A 21,555-nucleotide genomic window follows, 5' to 3' on the forward strand; every position below is an offset into this window, starting at 1 on the left:
GACCATTAAACAGTTACAGCTCATTCAGAACGCTGCTGCTAGAGTTTTAACTAAGACGAAGAGAACTGAGCACATCACTCCAGTTCTAAAATCTCTACACTGGCTTCCGGTTAGTTACAGAATAGAATTTAAAGTGCTGCTACTGGTCTATAAATCACTGAATGGGTTAGGCCCAGAATACATCTCAGAAATGTTTAGAGAATATAAACCCAGTAGATCTCTTAGATCCATGGACTCAGGTCAGCTAGTTGAGCCCAGAGTCCAAACTAAACATGGTGAAGCAGCATTTAGCTGTTGGGCTGCATATAACTGGCACAGACTGCCAGGAGGAATTAGATGTTCCTTAAATGTAGAAATCTTTAAATCCAGGTTAAAAACTTTTCTTTTTTCTCGTGCCTATGATTGAGCTTGAAATTTTTGCTATTACCCTCATTTTACCATATTTCTTTTAGTTTTTCATGCTCTTCTAAATTGTAGTGTATATTTTACTATATTTTCTTTTAGTTTTCATGTTCTTAATTTTTTATCTCTCGTTTTAATTTCATATTCCCTAAACTGTAGGTTATATTTTACAATATTTTCTTTTAATTTTTCATGTCCTTAATTTTTTATCTCTCTTGTTTGAATTTCATGTTGTCTTAATTGTAACTAAATGTTTGCAAGAAGTCTTTCTGAGGTTATAGATCTCAGGAATGTTTTAATGCTTTTAATAAATTTTTTCCTTATGTAAAGCACTTTGAATTGCCACTGTGTATGAAAGGTGCTATACAAATAAACTTGCCTTGCCTTGGTACTAGCAACCAGGTGGTGGAATTAGCTTGACCTGGCTGTCTAAACAGAAGAGTCTTGCAGTTAAAGACTCACCTGTTTATTTATTCATTCTTAATATAGTACTGAAGGGGCCACTAACCTTGTACTTACCCACTTAAATAAACTTGATTGCACTGTGCAGGCCATATGCCTACAATAATTAATGTTAAGATTTAATTGCAGCTTTAATTATATTTACACGATACCCATTGATGCGTATTAAAGCTTGATAAACTAAATCAGTTGTGTTTCTTATATAATTAATGAAAAAACAAGCAAATTTATTTCAACACTATATTGGGCACCCTTTCTGAATAGTGTTTCAGCCACAAACATTGCTAACAGTTCAATAAATGCAACTATGAAAGTAAACAACAAAGTAAACTACAATTTGGCATGTTAGGTAATAAAAGACTTTGGTGGTCGACACAGGGCCCTGTCCGCAATCACTCTGAAGACGTTTGAGGTGAATTGGAACATTGATTGGCCTTCTTATTCAGTGTTCAGTGTGTGACCTGACTAAATGCGCTAATGTATACACTCTAAAAATTTTGTAACGGGATGTCCTACAAGCAAATGTTTATTGACCATATAGTGCAAGGTTAAGCTGAAAAAATACAGATGTTGTTTACTTATCAATTATTATTATTATTAAGTTCTGTCAAGTCGATTCTCACTCCTGGCCACTATATGGATTACGGTGTCATTAATTCTTGGGCTTACTAACTCAAAACATTTTAAAATTTGTTTTTATACTTCTAACCAATCAGTAATACAGTAAGTAATGTAGCTCATACAAAGTAATAGCACAGTCCCCCAAACTCACAAAGAACGTTTTTTAATATCATTTTTCTGTTCCCTTTGAATTACAAATGCTGAAATGTTTGAAAAACACAGTATGTCCAAAGATTATATAAAATTAATAAAATAGTGCCTTTAAATTAGCATTAAACTGGACAAACTACTATATATAATGTAACAAACACAGGAGGTAATCTCGAAATTTAGACACATAAGACAGGTAATCAATTTGATTTTAAACTTCCCAGCTGATCGTGAGCATTTCATTGTTTTTCTTCACAAAACAAATCGCACCCTTCAAAGTCCATTCACCATCTCAGTGGTTTAAACCAACCACACTGTCAGAATAGCTTATAGCATGTCTAATTTCAAACATCAGGTTTTTATACTATACTGGAGTTTACAGTTTCTAGTATGTGCAGTTCAGAGGTGTAGCATGGACAGGAGGTACAATACGTGTACACACACTATACATGTTGATCTTAATGGGAAGGAACAGGCATTTTGGCAGGTTCATTAATGAAACGTGAAATTCTAAATTGTACAGCTTGTAACAAAAAAAGAAAACAAACCATGTATTATCTAGAATAATTATAATACTTAGGTTTTTTTTTTTGGTTTTTTTTTACAAATGTACAACAATATAAAGTTCCTTGAAAAACAATCACCGGGGAGACAAATTGGTTTAAAGTGACCAACAGTTGGGAGGCTTCATCTTCTCAAGTGTTTCTTTCTGTTTCGATACCCAGTAGAGCGTGGACTGTCTCTAAAGGAACCCCTTCTGGGGCCTCGATGTGCACGGTGCTGCCGTCAGGCCCGTTTACTATGACTATTCCCTTGGAAGCCAGCTCCTTTGCGCTCTGCCTGACCAGGCCTTCTGCTGTTTCGATATAAACCTGATGGTCTTCCTGAAGCTCTGTGATCTCTGTAATCATATCCTGACTGGCAGGGGATTCTTCTATAGTTACTTCCTCACACAAGCTTACAGACTGTGAAAGGTCACAATCTTCATCTTTCAGGGCACTTTCATTACATTTAGTGTCCAAGCTTAGCACCTGTTCTAGTTCCTTTACCTGATATGTGATGTCCACACTCCCACTGCTGTTGAGAACTTCGGAAAGCTCTCTGTCGGAGTCCTCTGGAGGTTTTGCAGCCTCCGGGCTGACATTATCTCCTGTGTCCATAGGTTCTTCTTCTGTCCTTATTTCAGCTTCACCATTGTTGCTTGTAACATCCTCAAGACGAGTTAAGACCACCTGGGGCTCCCGGAGCAGCACAGAGCCCTCGTTGGCATCATGCTTTTGAATGCCGTTCTGATTTACCACAGATTTGGTTTTGTCCTCGCAGCAGTTTTCCATTTTGAACCTCTTTGCTGGCGGCAGCATATTCTGAGAATTCAAAAAATAATAAGATTTTAGATAGGAGGAATCTGGGCAAAATTACAAAAAATTCTCTATATATTTTTAAGTTTCTAGTGCAACAGTGAACTAATCTGTTACACCTATTCTAAATATTGTCGAAACGTTTCTAACAATGATAAACCAACACTTTATAGCCAAGGTATGTGAAAACCTTACCATAAACCTGACCCATAGGCATTAATATCAAGTACCGCCCACCACCCCCCAACCAGTCAAAAGACCATTGTATGTTCCAACCCATTCCAAAAGTGTTTAATGGAGTTGTGATCATGGTTGTGTGCAGGTCACTGGGGTACTTCTACACCAAAATTAATGAAACTTTGGTCAGTAAAGATTTATCCGTAGTTGTTTGTATTATAGAATTTTGTTCTAGTATTGTTCATCTTTTGGCATGCATAGAGGATGTGTTAGACAGAGGTTTGACAGCTTCTTTTCCACTTGCAGACTGCTACAGAGAGCCTTAACCTATATAAAGTATTAAAATGTGCTCTCTGTACTCCTCCATTGCCCATTTCGGTGCCTCAACCAGTCAGCAAGAGTTGCTGTTGCAGCAGCAAGATGAGAATGTCCATATGGCTCCCTTCCTTATGTCACAGCTAATTGTGTCTGTTGAGCTGGGGTTTGCGTGGTAGTGGGCTGGTGTATTATACTGCAGTGCCACCCATAATTATTAATTTATTGATAAAGTGCCATAATAAGGGCAAGAGTAGACTAGGCATTTTGCCCAAACTGCAGCTAAAATTTAAGCACATTTGGTTGTTGACTTTCAACCTTTTATTCATTTAATGTGAGTGCGTCAATAAGGTAGGACAGTTCCAAAGCACTCATACATCCTCTCCAGTTTGTGTGTGTGTGTGTGTGTGTGTGTGTGTGTGTGTGTGTGTGTGTAAAAAACACTATTCTATTTAATCAGTACACAGTGTCAATTGTGTAAATGAACTGGAAAATGGCTCTCCATGGTGAGCCAAATAACTATACTGTATATCGGCAAAGACATACAAAACCACCACCGCTTTATTCTGGTCAGGGTCGTGGTGTGTCTGGTTTCCCCATACACACTGGACGCTAAACACACTCCCGACATGATGCCAATCCTTAGAGTAGTCTTGGCCTCTCCCCCTTCCTAGACATAGCCAAACATGTTTGTAAGTAGATGCCTGACTAGCAGATAGCACCGCTGGGGATTGGATCCTGGGATCCCAGCAATAGCGGACTAGCGAAATTCACTTCTTCTCAGCATCTCAGTTGCTTTACCTTAAATGTTACCTTAAATAAAATAAAAATAAAAAAAAATAAAAAATAAAGTTCACCTCAATATTGCGCAGACTCTTTGTGGCTTGATTTGTTTTTGCTGTAGTTTGTTGCTCCTGAGAGAAGTTCAGGGCCAGTGCACCGGAGGGATCAGCGATACCCAGCGATTTTAAGACCTTAAGAAACACAGATGTACACCAAGAAGTGATTCCATTTAACTACAGACATAAAACCATTTCCACTGCAAAAATTAATGAACAATGAAGTTATGTTTCATAACGTGTTGCTTACTTCCATGTTAGTGATGTTGATAGCTGGTCGTGAGGCTGGGGCAATGCAAAAATGCTCTTCTGCCATCTTTTTCACTTGGCTGTGGAGCTGCTCAAATTCATGATATATACTGGGAAACTGCTGCTTTGAAGAAAGGCCATTCTCCACCTTCAGGGAAAAGAAAGTGCAATACATGAAAACTGGAATACATGGAAATGTTAGCTTTCCTGGTCTGCTTAATGCCAGAATTTTGAGAAATTCATGATATTAGACCTCCGTTGCCGCGACATACAGACATTACCTTCATTAGTACAAACTCCCATACAGTCATGACTTTAGCCAGGCGAGGAAGAACAATTTCCATTAAGTCTTCGTCATCATACTGCTCTATAAACTGTAGAGAGATAAAAAATAATCAGTGTGCAATAGGGATGTAACGATACACTCTTCCCACGATGCGATGCGATTTACGATACTGGGTTCACAATACAATTTTTCCCGATTTTTTTAAACAAAATTAAATTAAAGACAAATCATGACAAAATTTCCTTTATTATTTCTCTTTTAAAAAAAATACTGTATTTGTGCTTATCTTTTATTTATCTAAATAATTAAGGCCCTTTTATTTTTGAGGTAGGTAAAAACTATGCAAAACAATGCTGCACATTTCCCTTTTTGTGTGAAAAAAACTGAAATAAAATAAATAAATCCCACATTTTAACACCACTTTGGTCAATACGGTTTCTTTGGAAATTCTGGGCCAAGCAGGGCAAGAATTCACCCAGGAAAGGACGCAAATCCTTTGCGGCATACAAATGTCCACATACACAATGTGAACATCCCAAAATCATGTGTGGCTATAACAGCCTGTCTTCTTTTGAAAAGGCTTTCCATGTGATCTTGTGTACTTTGTGTATTTTATTTTAAATCCACCTGCCCCCGCCGGTCCATGAAATTATATCTTATATGAAACCGGTCCATGGTGCAAAAAAGGTTGGGGACCGCTGGTCTAAAACACATGAACTCCTGAATATAAAAAGTGGCCACATACCTTTGGCCATATAGTTCTGTGCAGCTGTACCTATCACTAAGCAATAATTATTTACTTTGTATCATTGCCACCGATAACATAGGAATGGTATTGCAGAATCTCTGAATATTTCGGTTTCCACCTATCTGTGAACAAGTAAGTGAATGTTTAATGTATGTAAGTTTAGTAAACAGCTAGCTAGTCTTGCCTCGGACAGTCGAGTTCTCCTTCTCTGTTCCTGTTGCTCCACAGTAAGTGCTGTTTGGTGTTTAGGTGGCCGACCTCGTCTCCCTCTCTTTGGTTTCCGTCCCAGCCTTTTAGGGAGATTGGATCTGCCGGAGCCCTTTGGTCTCCCAGGTCGTCGCCGTTCGATCTGTCTTGTGGAATCTGCTTGCACCTGTGAACAACATTATTTATGAACTATAATAATCTGTAAATAACGTTATTGATACGTATGAAAAAGAAAGATCTTTACTTTTTGAGTGGTTTCCTCTTTTACAGGACTGGTCTGCTCAGGTTGGTAACTAGATGCATCGGGTTCTGTCTGCTCCTCTGTGGGTTTGGAGTCTTCTGTCAGGACTGGACTTGAAGTCTGGCTTTTGTCATGACTAGGATTAAGTTTATAGTGTCTGTTCAAACCAGCCAGGCCTATGTAGGACTTCTCACATTCTTCACATTTGAAAGCTTTATTGCGAAGGGACAACCCATCAATTTCATCCTTCTTTTTGCCTTGACTTCTCTCCTCCTCTTCCACGCTGATCTCAGAGTAGTCATCGGAGTCTGACTGATGGCTCTCGGCTAAGTCCTCATTCTTGATAAACTTGTAATCCTTTACCTTGTGCTTGGGAGGCCGGGACACTCGGCCGGAGCGTGTTTGAATTTTTAGAGGCTTTTTCTCGCGGTCTTTCATTGTAGGCTTTTCCTTTCCGACAACCGGATTCACAAGCTTGGTGACTACTGCAGTGGTCTTAGTGGGCGGAGTCAATACCTTGGTGGTAGAAGATGAAACACCAGAGGAAGGAGTTAATATTAAAGTGGGGTGGATGGAGACAGTGGCTGGCTTGGCTGCAGGACTCTTAGTGGCTGTGATGGTGGAGCTAGAAGAAGCAACCGGTGCTTGAACTTTATGCACTATTGGAACAGAGATGCTGCTCACTACAGAAGTTGGTTTCTGAAGGAGTAGCTGAATGGGAGGTTCTCCTGGATTCTGTAAAAAATACTGCTGCTGGCCGGGCACAGGTGTGATGTGGATAATCTGGGGTGTGCTAACAGTCCCTACAGTGGGGACTTTCACCAAAGGCTGGTTGGCTTGAAGGGTTTGTGGCTGAAGGATGGTGATAGGAGCTGTCTGGCGTTGCTTGAGTTGTTGTTTTGGTGCCTGGACTTGAATTTGAATAGGTTCAGCTGGCTGCAAATTCCAACACACAAAAGGACAGGAGAAAGTGGGCATTAGTTTATTGATTCATCAACTGAGTAGAAGTAGATAAAAAAGTTAAACTTGCATGTAAACCACTGTTGCCCAGCTGGTGGGTTGCAAACAATTTGTGAGCCTTAAATGGGGCAAATGTGTGCCAATTGTGAACCACTGGTCTTAAAACAACAGCCTGAAGGACTCGGAGCAGATAATTATCAGTCCAGTAAAAGTTGCCTTGCATGTCACAATATTTTTAATAATGACTATTTTTCTGACTATTTGTATATTTTCAATTCCTCTGTGCACTGTGGGGACCAATGCTACCACCCTAAAGAGGGCAATAAGCCAGCAAACGACTCCTACGACTTGTAAAAATGTAAAAATGAACTCCCGCCGATGACTAAATCAGCCAGCAGGAGATGCTGTTGCAGCGGCAAGGAGGTGAATCCCTACTCGCCTTTTCTTTCAGGCATGACCAACTGTGTTTATAGCTTGCATGACCATGCTATTGTAGTTAGTACTGCAGGGAAGCAATACAATTTTGGTTGGCAACAATTTGTCATTTATATAAACACAAATGATAAGCATGCCATTAATTAAACATTTCTAAATATCAAAAAATATTATAAAATAGACACAAGCACTAGTTAAAATCAAAATATGATGTTGCAACAAGAAACTAATACATAATGTATGTTTGTATGGAATCACATAACTATTAATTACATTTAATGGTATCACCCTTACTAATCCCAGGTAGCCCAAATCATGGCATATAGATAATAATATATAAGTGAAATGCCAAAAACTGTCATAATCACATTATAATGAGAGGATGTTTATCCAAACATTCATCATATACAACAATGAAAGTGTTCTGGTTTGTACATTACTTAAGATATGACTTATCATCAAATCACAATGATCAAAGAAGAAATTTAGTTTCAGCTAAGCAAAATCAAAAGTAAACGGAGACAGCAATGTAAATACTGCCACATTCCTTTAACAAGTAATGAACCTGGTATGACATCATCAAGGTTTGTGGCTTTATAAAATGAAAACAGCAAAACATTAAGAATAAAGCAGTAACACAGAACAGAAACATGAACAGCGTTAGTTTAGCATTCACAATGTTAAATTTAAACAGTAAAAGTTAGTGGCCTGCAATCCAATAAAAGAGGGACAGGGTAACTAGGCGAAAATAACAGAGATACAATACAGAATACAAAATATCCAAAAGTAGGTGGAATTCCTATCCAACATCAGTGCCAAACCTTATTAATGATCTTGTAATTAAATAGAAGGATATTCCCACTTCCAAACAAAATTTAAGCATCTGTATATACATGTCGTCCACTGTTCCAATTTGATTTCTTTTAAATGACTTATATATGAAACATGTTGAGCTGCTGCTGCTATGATTTTAATACGGCTTGTTATAAGTGTATATCTAATTTATTTGAAGTGATTTAAAATTAAATTGTACAGATGTTTAAAAGTAAATGTAGTAAAGTTCAATGGGGATCTGTACACCATGTTACTGATGCTTCATAAAGTCACAACACCTCAGTAAATTGTCTGTTTTTTATGAGTACTAATGTGATGGGACCATTCGATCATATTAAGACATGTTCAATATTCGAGAAAAGGTTTTCAGGTTGTTTAACTTATGGTATGGTATGGTAGTTTATCAATGACAGCAACAGTAAGCTGTCAAATAACAAAGGTCTTATTTTGCTACATCTCAATGATATGCAATTCAAGAAATGTCACATCAAATGATTACATTTACATCTAATGACAAAGCAGCATTGAGTGATAAACAAGACAGTCATCTGGTTAAATTAGGACATCATTTTTTTCTGCCAGCTCTAATGTGGCAAAGCCAAAACTGTAATTTTAAGCAGCGAATAATCATAAACAAACCAGATATTTGGCCAATTATATTTCAACTTTACAATATCGAGACTTAAGTAGTAATCTAGATCCTGGCAGTACCTTGTTATAACAAGTTGGCAAGTTGGACAGGTCGATGACTATACCCCTTGTGGATTCTATGCCAGCTGCACTTACCTTTTGTTGAATGGATTGTGCACCGTTTTGGGACTGCTGTAGTGCCACCTGTTTGGCGACACTCTGCAGTTGTTGTGAGGCGTTCTGGACTATGGTGAATGGCTGAGGCTGTAATGTAGCGGTCAGCTGTCCAGCCTCTAGTGTGATATAAGAAGTAGGCTGTTGGGTGACAGTCCTCTGGAGGATTTTGGGGGTTGTGCTCTGAGACCGGATCTGTGACTTGTTAACGTGATCTATAACCTGTTGCACATCGATAGTGGATATAGTGGCGGGTTTGATGGGCTGTGCAGGTTTGAGTGGCTGGATCTGTTCCACCAGTCGGATCGGTTCGTTCCCGGTAACCTGCACCAGCTGCTGTTTGGAGAGCTGCTCCAATAACTGCTGCTGCTCCTCTGCAGACAAGCCCGAACTCTCCACGAAACTGCCGTCCGGCTGGACGTAGATTATCGTGGTCGCAGGTCCGAGAGCGGTCAGTAATTCACCGCTTACAGTTGCATATTCAGCGTTTACTGTGCCCTCTGCATGCTCGGGCGCTTGCACGAAAGAGGTAACCACCTCACCCCCTAAAATATGTCCGATCACCTCTGAAGATCCGACCAGTTCTTTGGCATCAGCACTATGTAGCGTCTGCGACTGTGCGAGGCATTGATCAATACCATCAGTCATGGTAACATCACCCGATCCGTTATGATTTCCTCCCTCATTGTTCGGGCTCCCGGTGGTCGATCCATTTTCCTCACATTCGCTCACACACACAGGAATGCTCTCGACCAGAGCACTGCTGATCTTATTACTGCTCTCCTCTTCATTATCCGCCATTTTGACTGTGGAAGCGAGCTAGATCTCCTGAAAAAACAGAGACTACCTGAATCTCAGGCTGCAATTCTCTCACTCACAGGTTATTGCTTAATACTGTAAATATGTTGCAGTTCAATATTTTTCCTCAAATCGGTCTGATTGTGTATAGAATAATACTGATATATAACGGTTGCTGGGCGAGAGACCTGCATCCATGCTACAGGGACGAGAGGGGGCGCTGCATAACAACAAATGTCGTCATTTCCGCTTCCGAAACTTTTAACGTGGCATTACGCGCCTCGGACCACCTGTGCCTTAACATGCAGCATAAATGATCGTAAAATGTAGATCTCGAACCACAAGTTGCACATAAACATGACTAATTTAACTACTTAAATGCTTGCCCAATTGTAACATTTCCACCTAATATTACATAAAAATCGTGTCTTGTCTTTTGATCAGGCAAAAGCAAATCAGAAGCAATATGGAATCGAATGTTTTAATCAGAATCTTGTTCATTTGCCATGTTTGTTTGTTAGGATTTTAATGTCATGTTTTACACTTTTGTCCACATTCATGACAGGAAACGGCAGTTACTCATTACACAAGGTTCATTAGTTCACAAGGCCATATCCAACACACTCATGGACAATTTAGTATCTCCAATTCATCTCACTTGCATGTCTTTGGACTGTGGGGGGAAACCGGAGCACCTGAAGTAAACCCAAGCAGACACGGGGAGAACATGCAAACTCCACACAGAATGGACCCGGACCGCCCCACCTGGGGATCGAACCCAGGACCTTCTTGCTGTGAGGCGACAGTGCTACCCACTTAGCCACCGTGCCCCCCCCCCCATTTGCCATGTACTTTTTGTACATAGACCTATTGCACTGTATTATAAATCCTAATCAGATGTATGTATTACAGTGAAGACCCAGTAGCTGCTGTATAGTAGTTAAGAGTGCACATTTATTTATTGTAATACAACGTTTGTTACAACTACTTAGGTGTATAGGTAACATACAATAAAAACACAATTAAAGAAATTGTAGATAATTATATATAATACAATTTAACCCAAACCAGCTGATCATTCTATGATTTAAACCCCATCTTGTTCTTGTCTAATAAAGTATTTCTAGCATAGCCTGAAGTTTTAGATCAATGTGTTGCTGTATTTCTTTAAACTAAGCTCTTATTTGTCTTTATTGACCCTGCGATGTGCACAGGGGTACAGTAATGCTGAAACAGGAAACGGCCTTCCCTAAACTGTTGTTTCAAAGTTGGAAGCATAACATTTTCTTAACTGATTTGTTATACCTGTTAGCAACTGTTGTAATTATTAATTAGGAGAGGTGTCCCTATACGGTTGTCCACACAGCTCACATTGTGTTAACATAAAATGTAATAACAAGTAACGTCCAGGAGATGGCAGTGTCCCAAAAGCTATATACACCAATTAGCCATAATATTAAAACCACCTCCTTGTTTCTACACTCACTGTCTATTTCATCAGCTCCACTTACCATATAGAAGCACTTTGAAGTTGTACAATTACTGACTGTAGTCCATCTGTTTCTCTACATACTTTTTTAGCCTGCTTTCACCCTGTTCTTCAATGGTCAGGACCCCCACAGGACCACCACAGAGGAGGTATTATTTAGGTGCCCAGCTAACAAAATTACGTTCTGAGAACGTTCCCCAAACGTTCCATTTTGGTTGTGGGAACGTTGCATTGGAATGTTCCCTCAACGTTATTTTGTCCAGTTTTCTTGATGTTCTCAGAACGTTTTTTTAAAGTTATGAAAACGTTCATAGAACGTTACCTAAACCTCATTTGCAACCATAATTTAACGTTCTGGAAATGGTGTCTTGGAATGTTCTAAGAACATTTTAAATAAGGTCCTCTGAATGTTCCCTTAACGTTCCATTTTGGTTGTATGAATGTTTTATTAGAACGTTCCTTCAACATTATTTTGTCAGTTTTCTTAATATTCTCAAGACATTTAATACAAGTTAAAGAACATACCCAAAACATTTGTAAATGTTTGAAATGTTACTTCAACATACTTTTAACAGAACTACAGATAATGTTAATCCAGGACAATATTAATCCCTCTGTCTCTGTCATATATTGGATGAAGGAGATTGCAGGCAGAAAGAGAATCCGTTTAACTCTGCACATTTATTCTCAACACGCACACGCACACGCACGCACGCACGCACGCACTCACACACACACACACACACATACATTCATGCTTCCAACCCGTTACTTGTGCATTCACTTAGTAATTCTACCAGCATTATCTTATATAGTCATTAAGTATTTACTGCCACCTTCTAACCGTTAACTAACTTACAGTTATATATCACCAAACACAATTCTAATATACTACAGTCTTGAACCCCCCAACCCCCTCAGACATTACCATTCATTAAAAAAAAAAATCTGAATCACTCTGATAACATTTGCTATGATGGTCTAATTCAAACAATTCATGTGATAATACTGACATAAACGGAGGCAAAATCAATGCAAACATATTTATTTAAAAAAATGTTTTATCATCATCAATCAAATTCAATTGAATGACCGAAAAATGAAAAAAGAACAATCCCTCAATTTTTAACTGAGGTAAAATCAGTTAGAAAATATTGTATTTATTATATGCTATTATTATTATTATCAAGCGATTAATTTAAATTAATCAATGGAAAATGGAAAAAATATATATAAATTCTAATGTAAATGAATAAATGGAAAATGGGGAAAAAAACAAATAAAGTTAGGTAGTAATTCAGGGCGTCTCTGCATTCTCCACCTGCAAAGTAAACAAAGAGGTTTTTTAAGTATATCTGCATATTTATCAGTACATGTAAAACATTTTACACTGTAATCAAGTCATTCTGGGCTGCTAAAATACAAAGCTTTCTTGAAGTTATGTTGCAGTCTTTAATTTAATTTAAGTCTTCAATGTGCAAGAGGTGTCTGTGGCTCTTTTTTAATGGTTGAATTACTCGTATGTGTGATTTTACAGTGAAAATCATGAAATAGCATAACTTCATGAGGTACATGGTGGTATTTAATATGCCATAAAATAATTAAACAGGCAGCTTGATTAAACAAAATTAAGAAGGGAAATCATACTAGTGTTGTGGATGTTTTAATATTTATTTAAATATTGTTTTTTTGTAAATATTGTTTCTGTTTTTGTATTTTAAATAATCCAACTAAGCAGTTAATCAAAAACATATCACCAGATTTATTAGATTAGAATTATAAACTGTTCAAACAAATATAGGATATATGTCACATTAAAAAGCTACGGGGAAAAAAAAGACTAATTTAGTGTTAATCTTTTTATCTAATTAATCTTCTTTTTACTGAGAATAGTCCGCCGGGTAAAAGTGTCAGTATAAGAGTTGTAGTATGTAATGTGGGTTACACTTGATAAAATACAACTTGTTTTGGAGCAATTTGATGAATATTTTAAAAGCTATTGAAGTTATTAATATGCTGAATACTTTAAATGCTATTGAAGTTATGAATAAAAATCTGTTTTTATTATATAATAAAGGGTAAAAGTGTCAGTATAAGAGTTGTAGTATGTAATGTGGGTTACACTTGATACAATACAACTTGCTTTGGAGTAATTTGATTAATATTTTAAAAGCTATTGAAGTTATTAATATGCTGAATACTTTAAATGCTATTGAAGTTATGGATAAAAATCTGTTTTTTATTATGTAATAAAGGGTAAAAGTGTCAGTATAAGAGTTGTAGTATGTAATGTGGGTTACACTTGATACAATACAACTTGCTTTGGAGTAATTTGATTAATATTTTAAAAGCTATTGAAGTTATTAATATGCTGAATACTTAAAATGCTATTGAAGTTATGGATAAAAATCTGTTTTTTATTATGTAATAAAGGGTAAAAGTGTCAGTATAAGAGTTGTAGTATGTAATGTGGGTTACACTTGATAACATACAACTTGTTTTGGAGCAATTTGATGCAAAATTTTAAAAGCTATTGAAGTTATTAATATGCTGAATACTTAAAATGCTATTGAAGTTATGAATAAAAATCTGTTTTTTATTTTGTTATAAAGGGTAAAAGTGTCAGTATAAGAGTTGTAGTATGTAATGTGTGCTGAATATTTTAAATGGTATTGAAGTTATGAATAAAAATCTGTTTTTGCACTGATGAAGGACTAGAGGACGACTAACACAAACTGTGCAGCAACAGATCAGCTATTGGTTGCTTCCTCAATCTCTTCTCTGTACTTGCATTCTTATGGACTTGAGAAACGTCATCATTTGCAGCCCAAGTACTGTTCCATTTAAATGTTCACATCTAGCAGAGTATCGTTATTTTCAAAGATAATGTTATTTTTAAAGATAATCTGTTGTTTGAGTGCTCAGTATATTGCAAGAGATATATAAACGTTTGTGATCTCAGCATTAATTTTTATGGTGCACAAAATATTTATTGCTGAAAAACATGACTTACAGTAGTGTTCAAAAAAATAGCAGTGATTTTAAAAAAGTGAATAAAGCACAAAATCATTATAATAACTTTTATTTCCATAAATGCAAATGCACTGAAAATACTACACTTTTAATTCTAAATCAAAACATTAACAACATTTAGCCAGTTTGTGTTAATCCTTTACAGAAAGTTAAGAAAAATGAATATTAGGCTGTTCAAAATAATAGCAGTGCAAGCATTTTTCTTTAAAAACTCAAAAAATGTATCTATAAACTGAAAATGTTTGAGGTTTTACTTTACTTTAAATCGATCAACTTCTGGCACCTCTGAACAGGTATTCCAGTCCAGGATGATTAGACTACATTCCACAGTTCTTCTGCAATTTTGGGTTTTGCCTCAAAAAAACGCGTTTCAGATATCAGCCCACAAGTTCTCTATGGGATTGAAGTCAGGGGATTGGGCTGGCCACTCTATTACCTCAATCTTGTTTGTCTGTAACCAAGATGTTTTGGGTCATTGTCATGTTAAAACACCCATTTTAAGGGCATTTCTTCTTCGACATAGGGCAACATGATCTCCTCAAGTATTCTGATATATTTAAACTGATCCATGATCCCTCGTATGTGATAAATAGACGTAACACCATGGTATGAAAAACATCCCCATATCATAGTTTTGTACCACCAGTAAAGCATACTGTCTTCACAGTGTACTTTGGCTCGAATTCAGTGCTCGAGGGTCCTCTGACATACTGTCTATGGCCACTTGACCCAAAAAGAACAATTTTGCTTTCACCAGTCCACAAAATGTTGAGCCATTTCTCTTTGGACCAGTCAATGTGTTCTTTGGGAAATTTGAACCCATTCAGGACATGTCTTTTTCTTAACAACGGGACTTTGCAAGGAGTTCTTGCTGGTAAATTGGCTTCACTTAATCATCTTCTGTACTCACTGGGAACTTCAGATGTTCCTTGATCTTTCTGGAGGTGATCACTGGCTGAACCTTTGCCATTCTGGCTATTCTTTGATCCATTCAAACAGTAGTTCCACGCTTCCTTCTGCATCTTTCAGGTTTTGGTTGTCCCTTTAAGGCATTTGAGATCATTTTAGCTGAGCAGCCTATCATTTGCTGTACTTCTCTGTATGTTTTTTCCCTCTAAAATCAACTTTTTAATCAAAGTACGCTGTTCATCAGAACAATGTCTGGAACAACCCATTTTACCCAGTATTTCAGAAGGAAATGCGCTATGACCAACCTGTGCAACATTTGCCACCTTAAATAAGGGCCAAAATTGACACCCATTCTTCTGCAGAATGAATGACTTCACCAATTGAACTCCTCACTGCTATTATTTTGAACAACCCCCTTTCAATCAATGCTTCGATTACTCAGAATGAACGGCATGCATGTCCTAATTGTTGGGTTTGTTTTGTTTTTAATACTCTACTACACTTTCAAGTACATTTTTTGCTATGTAGAAATATCACTTCTACTAAAAACGTTGATTTATCAGGTTAATGGTGTTGTACTGCTATTTTTTTGAACACCACTGTACCTTCACCTGCACTAATGCACCGCCTCAGACAGATGTTCTCTCTCTTTAACTTCTTTATTTTATGCTGCAGTACATCTATTTTGCAAAGTAGCTCAGGTGAACACACCCAACAAAATGTGATAACAGTCAGGGCTTTAGGCATACAGAGGTGGGCGAGTGGGCACAAAGGTGGATGAATGAATAGATATTGTCAGCGCCAGAACTGAAAAAAGCGAGTTGTTCCACAATATATTTTTACACAAATATATTTTCAGCACAATATATTTTAATAAAAAAGCACTAGCACTTACTTCAATTGATTTAGGATATGGGCTACAAAAACATTGACGTTCTGTGAATCTGGTTGTGGAGCAGTGTACTAAATGTCAAACTTGTTGCCACTATTATAAACTTGAATATGGGCGACCCATCCTTTTGTGCTGATGTGAATGAAGGCCAATACACTGAGACTCTCTCTACCTCAGCAGCCCTCATTTAAATGTGGCCATTTTCCTGGAATAAAAACCTGTTTTTAATTTTATATTTTAAATCTGTAGTTAACAGAATGCTACAATAACTAAACACGATGGCACAAATGCAGGGTTTTACCTGGGTTGTTGCTGGGCTTAGGTGGTTTAAAGCACACATATAACCTATTATTTGAAAGAAAATTTTGGACCTCCAGTATTTTAAGTGTAACATGCAGGTTAACGTCCACATTTAATTCATCTGTACAGACAGGGGCGTCGTAGTGGGGTGAAAATTGGGACAGAGTTACCAGGGCCCCAAGTCGGGGGAGGGCCCTTGAGGAGTCTAGAAGGAGTCTGGACTGGGGTGAAGGGGGCCCATGGGCACTGCTTGTGCATAGGGCCCAGAATTTGGTGCTACGCCCCTGTGTACAGATATGTGTATAGATATGTCATCAAAGGTGAATTGTCTCGTAAGAGATCTTAAAAGCATTTACAAACTTTTCTATGTTCATTTCTAATATTTTCTGTACACCTAAAATCATTAAAAGTCATAAGTTTATTATAGTGCAGTTCGGCACACTAACAGCACTATAAACTAAGCAATTGCACCAGTCTTAACAAGCATTACTAAGTATTTAAAATGCACAGTGAGAAGGTTAATGTTAACGTTTAGCTAACGTCCCAAGTTACTCATTTGAAAACATTTCATGCTGATACCTGGGTTGTTTTTGACTTTCTACAATGACCACTTATTTTTAATAACATTTCAGAGATAATATAGTTTTTCGTGTTTATTATTATTATAAACTGTTTAAGTTTAGCAGGGCGCCGCTTGACGAACGTCTTTGTTTCATTTCTCACTGTAAGTTGACAACAACAGTTTAGCCGTCGATGAGATCTTGTCAGATTCTTGTGACCTTCAATAAGCTCTGACTCAATAACAGGAATTTCATCTTTAAAGAAGTACACAAGCACGTACTTTGGCAGACTCATGTTTTAGAGTAAAATAACTGAAAACACGACATTTGTATTTCGCTTAAAGTTCTGTGTCGAGGCAGAGAGTTAAAATAACGGTCTCAAGTCAATAATTTTTCCTAATATGCGTCTAAAGGATATCACACACATACTCCTTTAAATAAATAAAAAAACGTTAAAAGAACGTTCATATAACATTACACATTGAACAGAATATTTATCAAGGTCACGTAACGTTTATAGAACGTTCTATTAACGTTATTGTGAGAACGTTTGCTCATAACATTATGAGAACTTTCACGTAACGTTAGTGAAAGTTGTGGGAACGTTCCCTGAGCTGGGTGGTGGATGATTCTCAGCACTGCAGTGACAATGACATGGTGGTGGTGTGTTGTGTTGGTATGAGTGGATCAGACACAGCATCAGTGATAGAGACTCCATTAGAAACTCCTGCCTAGTTGGTCCACCTTGTAGATGTAAAGTCAGAGACGCTCATCGCTCATCTATTGCTGCTGTTTGAGTTCGTCATCTTCTAGACCTTCATCAGTTTTCACAGGACGCTGCCCATGGGGTGCTGTTGGCTGGATGTATTTGGTTGGTGGACTATTCTCAGTCCAACAGGGACAGTGCGGTGTTTAAAAACTCCAGCAGCGCTGCTGTGTATGATCCACTCATACCAGTACAACACACACTGACACACCACCACCATGTCAGTGTCACAGCAGTGCTGAAAATGATCCACCACCTAAATAATGTCCACGTGCACTATTATTCAACCCTTAGCCTCACTACTTGCTTTAACAAACTTTTGCTTTGCTAAGGTGCTAAACAAGCTTCTGACACCTCTCTTATGGAAAGTTATTAGAGATACCTTTGTAACCTTGGAAAAAAAAAAAAATTAACCAATAGAGAACCAATGTTATTTATTTGTGGTTTCTAAATACTTTTTTTTCTTTTATCAATTTGTGTGTTAATTTATCAATTTATCTAATCCGTATTGTATTATAATGTAAATTTTATTAAATATGTGTTTAATTATGTTCGTGTACAAGTTATTATCAAATTGGGTTGAATGTAGATTATAAGTGATCACATAATAAAAGAAGGTTGCATTTCCTTCTCGTTTCTAATAATATTTGTATGGTTAATAGTTTACAATAGCCATGGCATGTCATGGACAACATTAGGGACTTTGATGGATTAATTAATGTTGCTTTATGATGCTTATTATGACTGGGTGAAACATCAGAATACACAGAGGGAAAAATGCAAATCCTCACCAACAGCTTAGCCAGGTTTACACTCTTAAACTATCTGATATAATAATGATAATAATAATAACAACAACTACTACATTTATCAGTTACTTTAGCTACATAAATAACTGGATTCCCAACTCATCCAAACAGTAACATTGCATTTTTGTAGTGTATAATATGCTGCTCGATTAAAGATTCAGATAATGCAGGGCTGTTATGTATCAGAAATTGCTGCAGGACACCCACTGCATACCAATAAACCTGCTGCATGACACATTTATTTCTGGTTAGTGTTGTTCACAGTACAGTTTGAGTTAATACTCGCTCTCGCCTTTTCATTGTAGAGGTGAGGTATTTAGCAGTGTTTTGTCCCAAAAAACCTAATGATTTAATGGAACTGCTTCCAACCTAGTATTATCATACATCATCTGCTGAAAATTGGATTGTGGTAGAACATATTTTGTTACCAGGCTTAATCACTTCAGATGTTAATTAATTAATTGCACTGACAGTAAGTATATTAAATTAGGACTGAATTAACAGGGTATATCAATAATCTGTTGACAGGCTTCAATAATAAGGGCAGGATAGGATCAGCTCTGTGTGTGGGTGAAAGAGAGAAAAAGAGAGAGGGAGAGAAAAAAATTATAGTAGGATTAGGCATGTTAATTAGTCTATCAAAGTAAAATGAATACTAACAGCGTAAAAATACATTTACATTTTTTAATTTTTAGTATTTACACTGCTAGAATATTACATATATAGCACATATTATAAAACCTGATTACATAACTAGTAGATAAGTTATTAAACACCTATTGCTTTAACTTTAGCAGCAATTACTACAACTAAGTGCGTTCTATATTGTTTTGTTAAATTTTTTATATTTTTTACATTTTTAATTTTATAAAATTTTCACACTGATGTGTAGGACTTTTAACCCACTGATCTTGGCAACACTGCTTTTAATTCAAGTATCAAACTTTAATTACGTTCAAAAGTAGAAATGCTTTTATGTTTTGAATAATTCTCTTTCTACAAAATCCAATTATACCTATTCTCAAATACGTTCCTATTGAGAGTGGAATTCATATATATTTTTTTTTCATTCATTAAATAGCTTGTTCTTCAAAAACTTAAATGAGATTGGTTTGTCTATAAAACATTAATTCAGAGAATGTGTAAAATGTCCAGATGCTTTTATTTTAGAAATGATAACACTAACGGTTTTGTGGTTACCAGCTTTTTTTCCCCTTGCTATTCTGAATCACAGTCTCTGTATTGTAATAAAACTGACCGGTAGATGAAGCAGACTGGACATTCCTGTTTATTTCCTCCATTTTGAGTTTACTGCTTTCACTGTGGTTCAGTGGAGTCCCTGATACTTGATACTAAATGTCTCATAAACTTTTCCAGCTACATTGTTTTTTTGTTGTTCAACAAAAGATTGAATTTTACAGGTCATGTTTAAGTCAGTCTAACTGCATTTAATTAACCAAGCTGGTTTATCAAGTAAATTTGATGAGCTGGTTGATTTTTCAACATGGTTAATATTTGTACAGTAGACCCTTGAGTTACGAACGGTTTACCATACGAACATTTTGGGATACGAACGATCTTTTTCAACTTATTGTATGAACAAATTTCGGATTACTAACCGAAATTCGCGCAACACGTGATGTCACAAAAAAGTTTACTCTGACCGTGTCTCTCTCTCTCTCTCTCTCTCTCTCTCTCTCTCTCTCTCTCTCTCTCTCTCTCTCTCTCTCTCTCTCTCTCTCTCTGTATATATATATATATATATATATATATATATATATAGTGTTTTTTCCGTGTTTTCTTTATATTTTGTAAAATTCAATATTAAAATGTCCTCAAAGAATGTCGTAGAAAAATCGTAGTGTTGAGAAAATGAAAAAATCTATCACTATTTGTTGTTATATAATTACTCCTGCCAGTAGCTGTCACTGTGTATCAGACAGAGGGGACAGTGAGTGAGAGAGAAGAAGGAACTCGCTGAGTAAAGTATGCTTTCTTTCGTGCAATTACACCTACAAAATACAACACTATTAAAATAAAAAAGGAAATAATGAGAGTTATTGTTGTTTCTTGTAGATACATTTTATAAAAAAGAAAGAAATGTATTATGGTGTATGGTACAGCCCATGTACTGTACTGAAATGTGTTGTGTTTTTTATGGGTGTCCATTGCAATACAATAGAACACACTTCAAATATGGGAAAAATCTGTTGACCTTCATAGGTCAAAAAAATGGCTATAGTATATTTATTCACCTGAAATGTCTATATCTACAGTTATGGCAATTATTAAAAAAACTAAACACCTAAAACTTGCCTGGATGATGACCCAATGCACAATGTAAGAGAGACAAAACCCCCAGGGATCACTGTTAAAGAGTTACAGAAGTAATTAACATCTTGGGGTCATCAAGCTTAAGGTACATGCCATCATGGACTCTGTTAAATAGCCTCTGCCAATAAACAAAAAATGGGCCGTCATTGGATCTAACAGCAGGACATACATCTAGATCAACACAAAATCAAGCTTCTGCCATGGCCATCTCAGTCTCTGATCTAAACCCAATAGAAGATCTGTGGGATGAACTAAAGACCAGGCCCTTGGTTGACCTGGAGAGATTCTGTAATAAGGAATCATCTTAAATTCCCTGCTCTGTATTCTCCAACCTTATAAGATATTATAGGTTAAGTATATAAAGTACTGTTTTATTGGCAGAATGAGGTTGTACAGTATTTTATACAGGGTGCCAATAATTGTGCCACATGAGATTTTGTTAAAAATGATTTAATGATAAGGGATTTTACGCAGAATGCAGAACAGGAACTCACATATAATAAGACTACAGTACATTATGCTTTGAACAATACTGTAGCAAGCTATTTTTATTTACAATATATACAGCATCACATCT

General features: G+C 36.8%; 1 protein-coding gene across 1 annotated transcript; it reads right to left on the minus strand.

Moving 5' to 3' along the window:
* Nucleotides 1-1,632: 1,632 nt before the first annotated feature.
* On the minus strand, nucleotides 1,633-10,080 carry znf839 (zinc finger protein 839). Its single transcript, XM_063007782.1, has 7 exons — nucleotides 9,071-10,080; nucleotides 6,059-6,991; nucleotides 5,792-5,980; nucleotides 4,855-4,947; nucleotides 4,575-4,721; nucleotides 4,343-4,459; nucleotides 1,633-2,999 (listed from the first exon to the last, which is right to left on the minus strand). The coding sequence occupies exons 1-7, from the start codon at nucleotides 9,887-9,889 to the stop codon at nucleotides 2,331-2,333; spliced, it is 2,967 nt and encodes a 988-aa protein (XP_062863852.1). The 5' UTR covers nucleotides 9,890-10,080; the 3' UTR covers nucleotides 1,633-2,330.
* Nucleotides 10,081-21,555: the final 11,475 nt, after the last annotated feature.

Source organism: Trichomycterus rosablanca, chromosome 13, assembly GCF_030014385.1.
Source record: "Trichomycterus rosablanca isolate fTriRos1 chromosome 13, fTriRos1.hap1, whole genome shotgun sequence".
In the NCBI taxonomy this organism is placed as follows: Eukaryota; Metazoa; Chordata; class Actinopteri; order Siluriformes; family Trichomycteridae; genus Trichomycterus; species Trichomycterus rosablanca.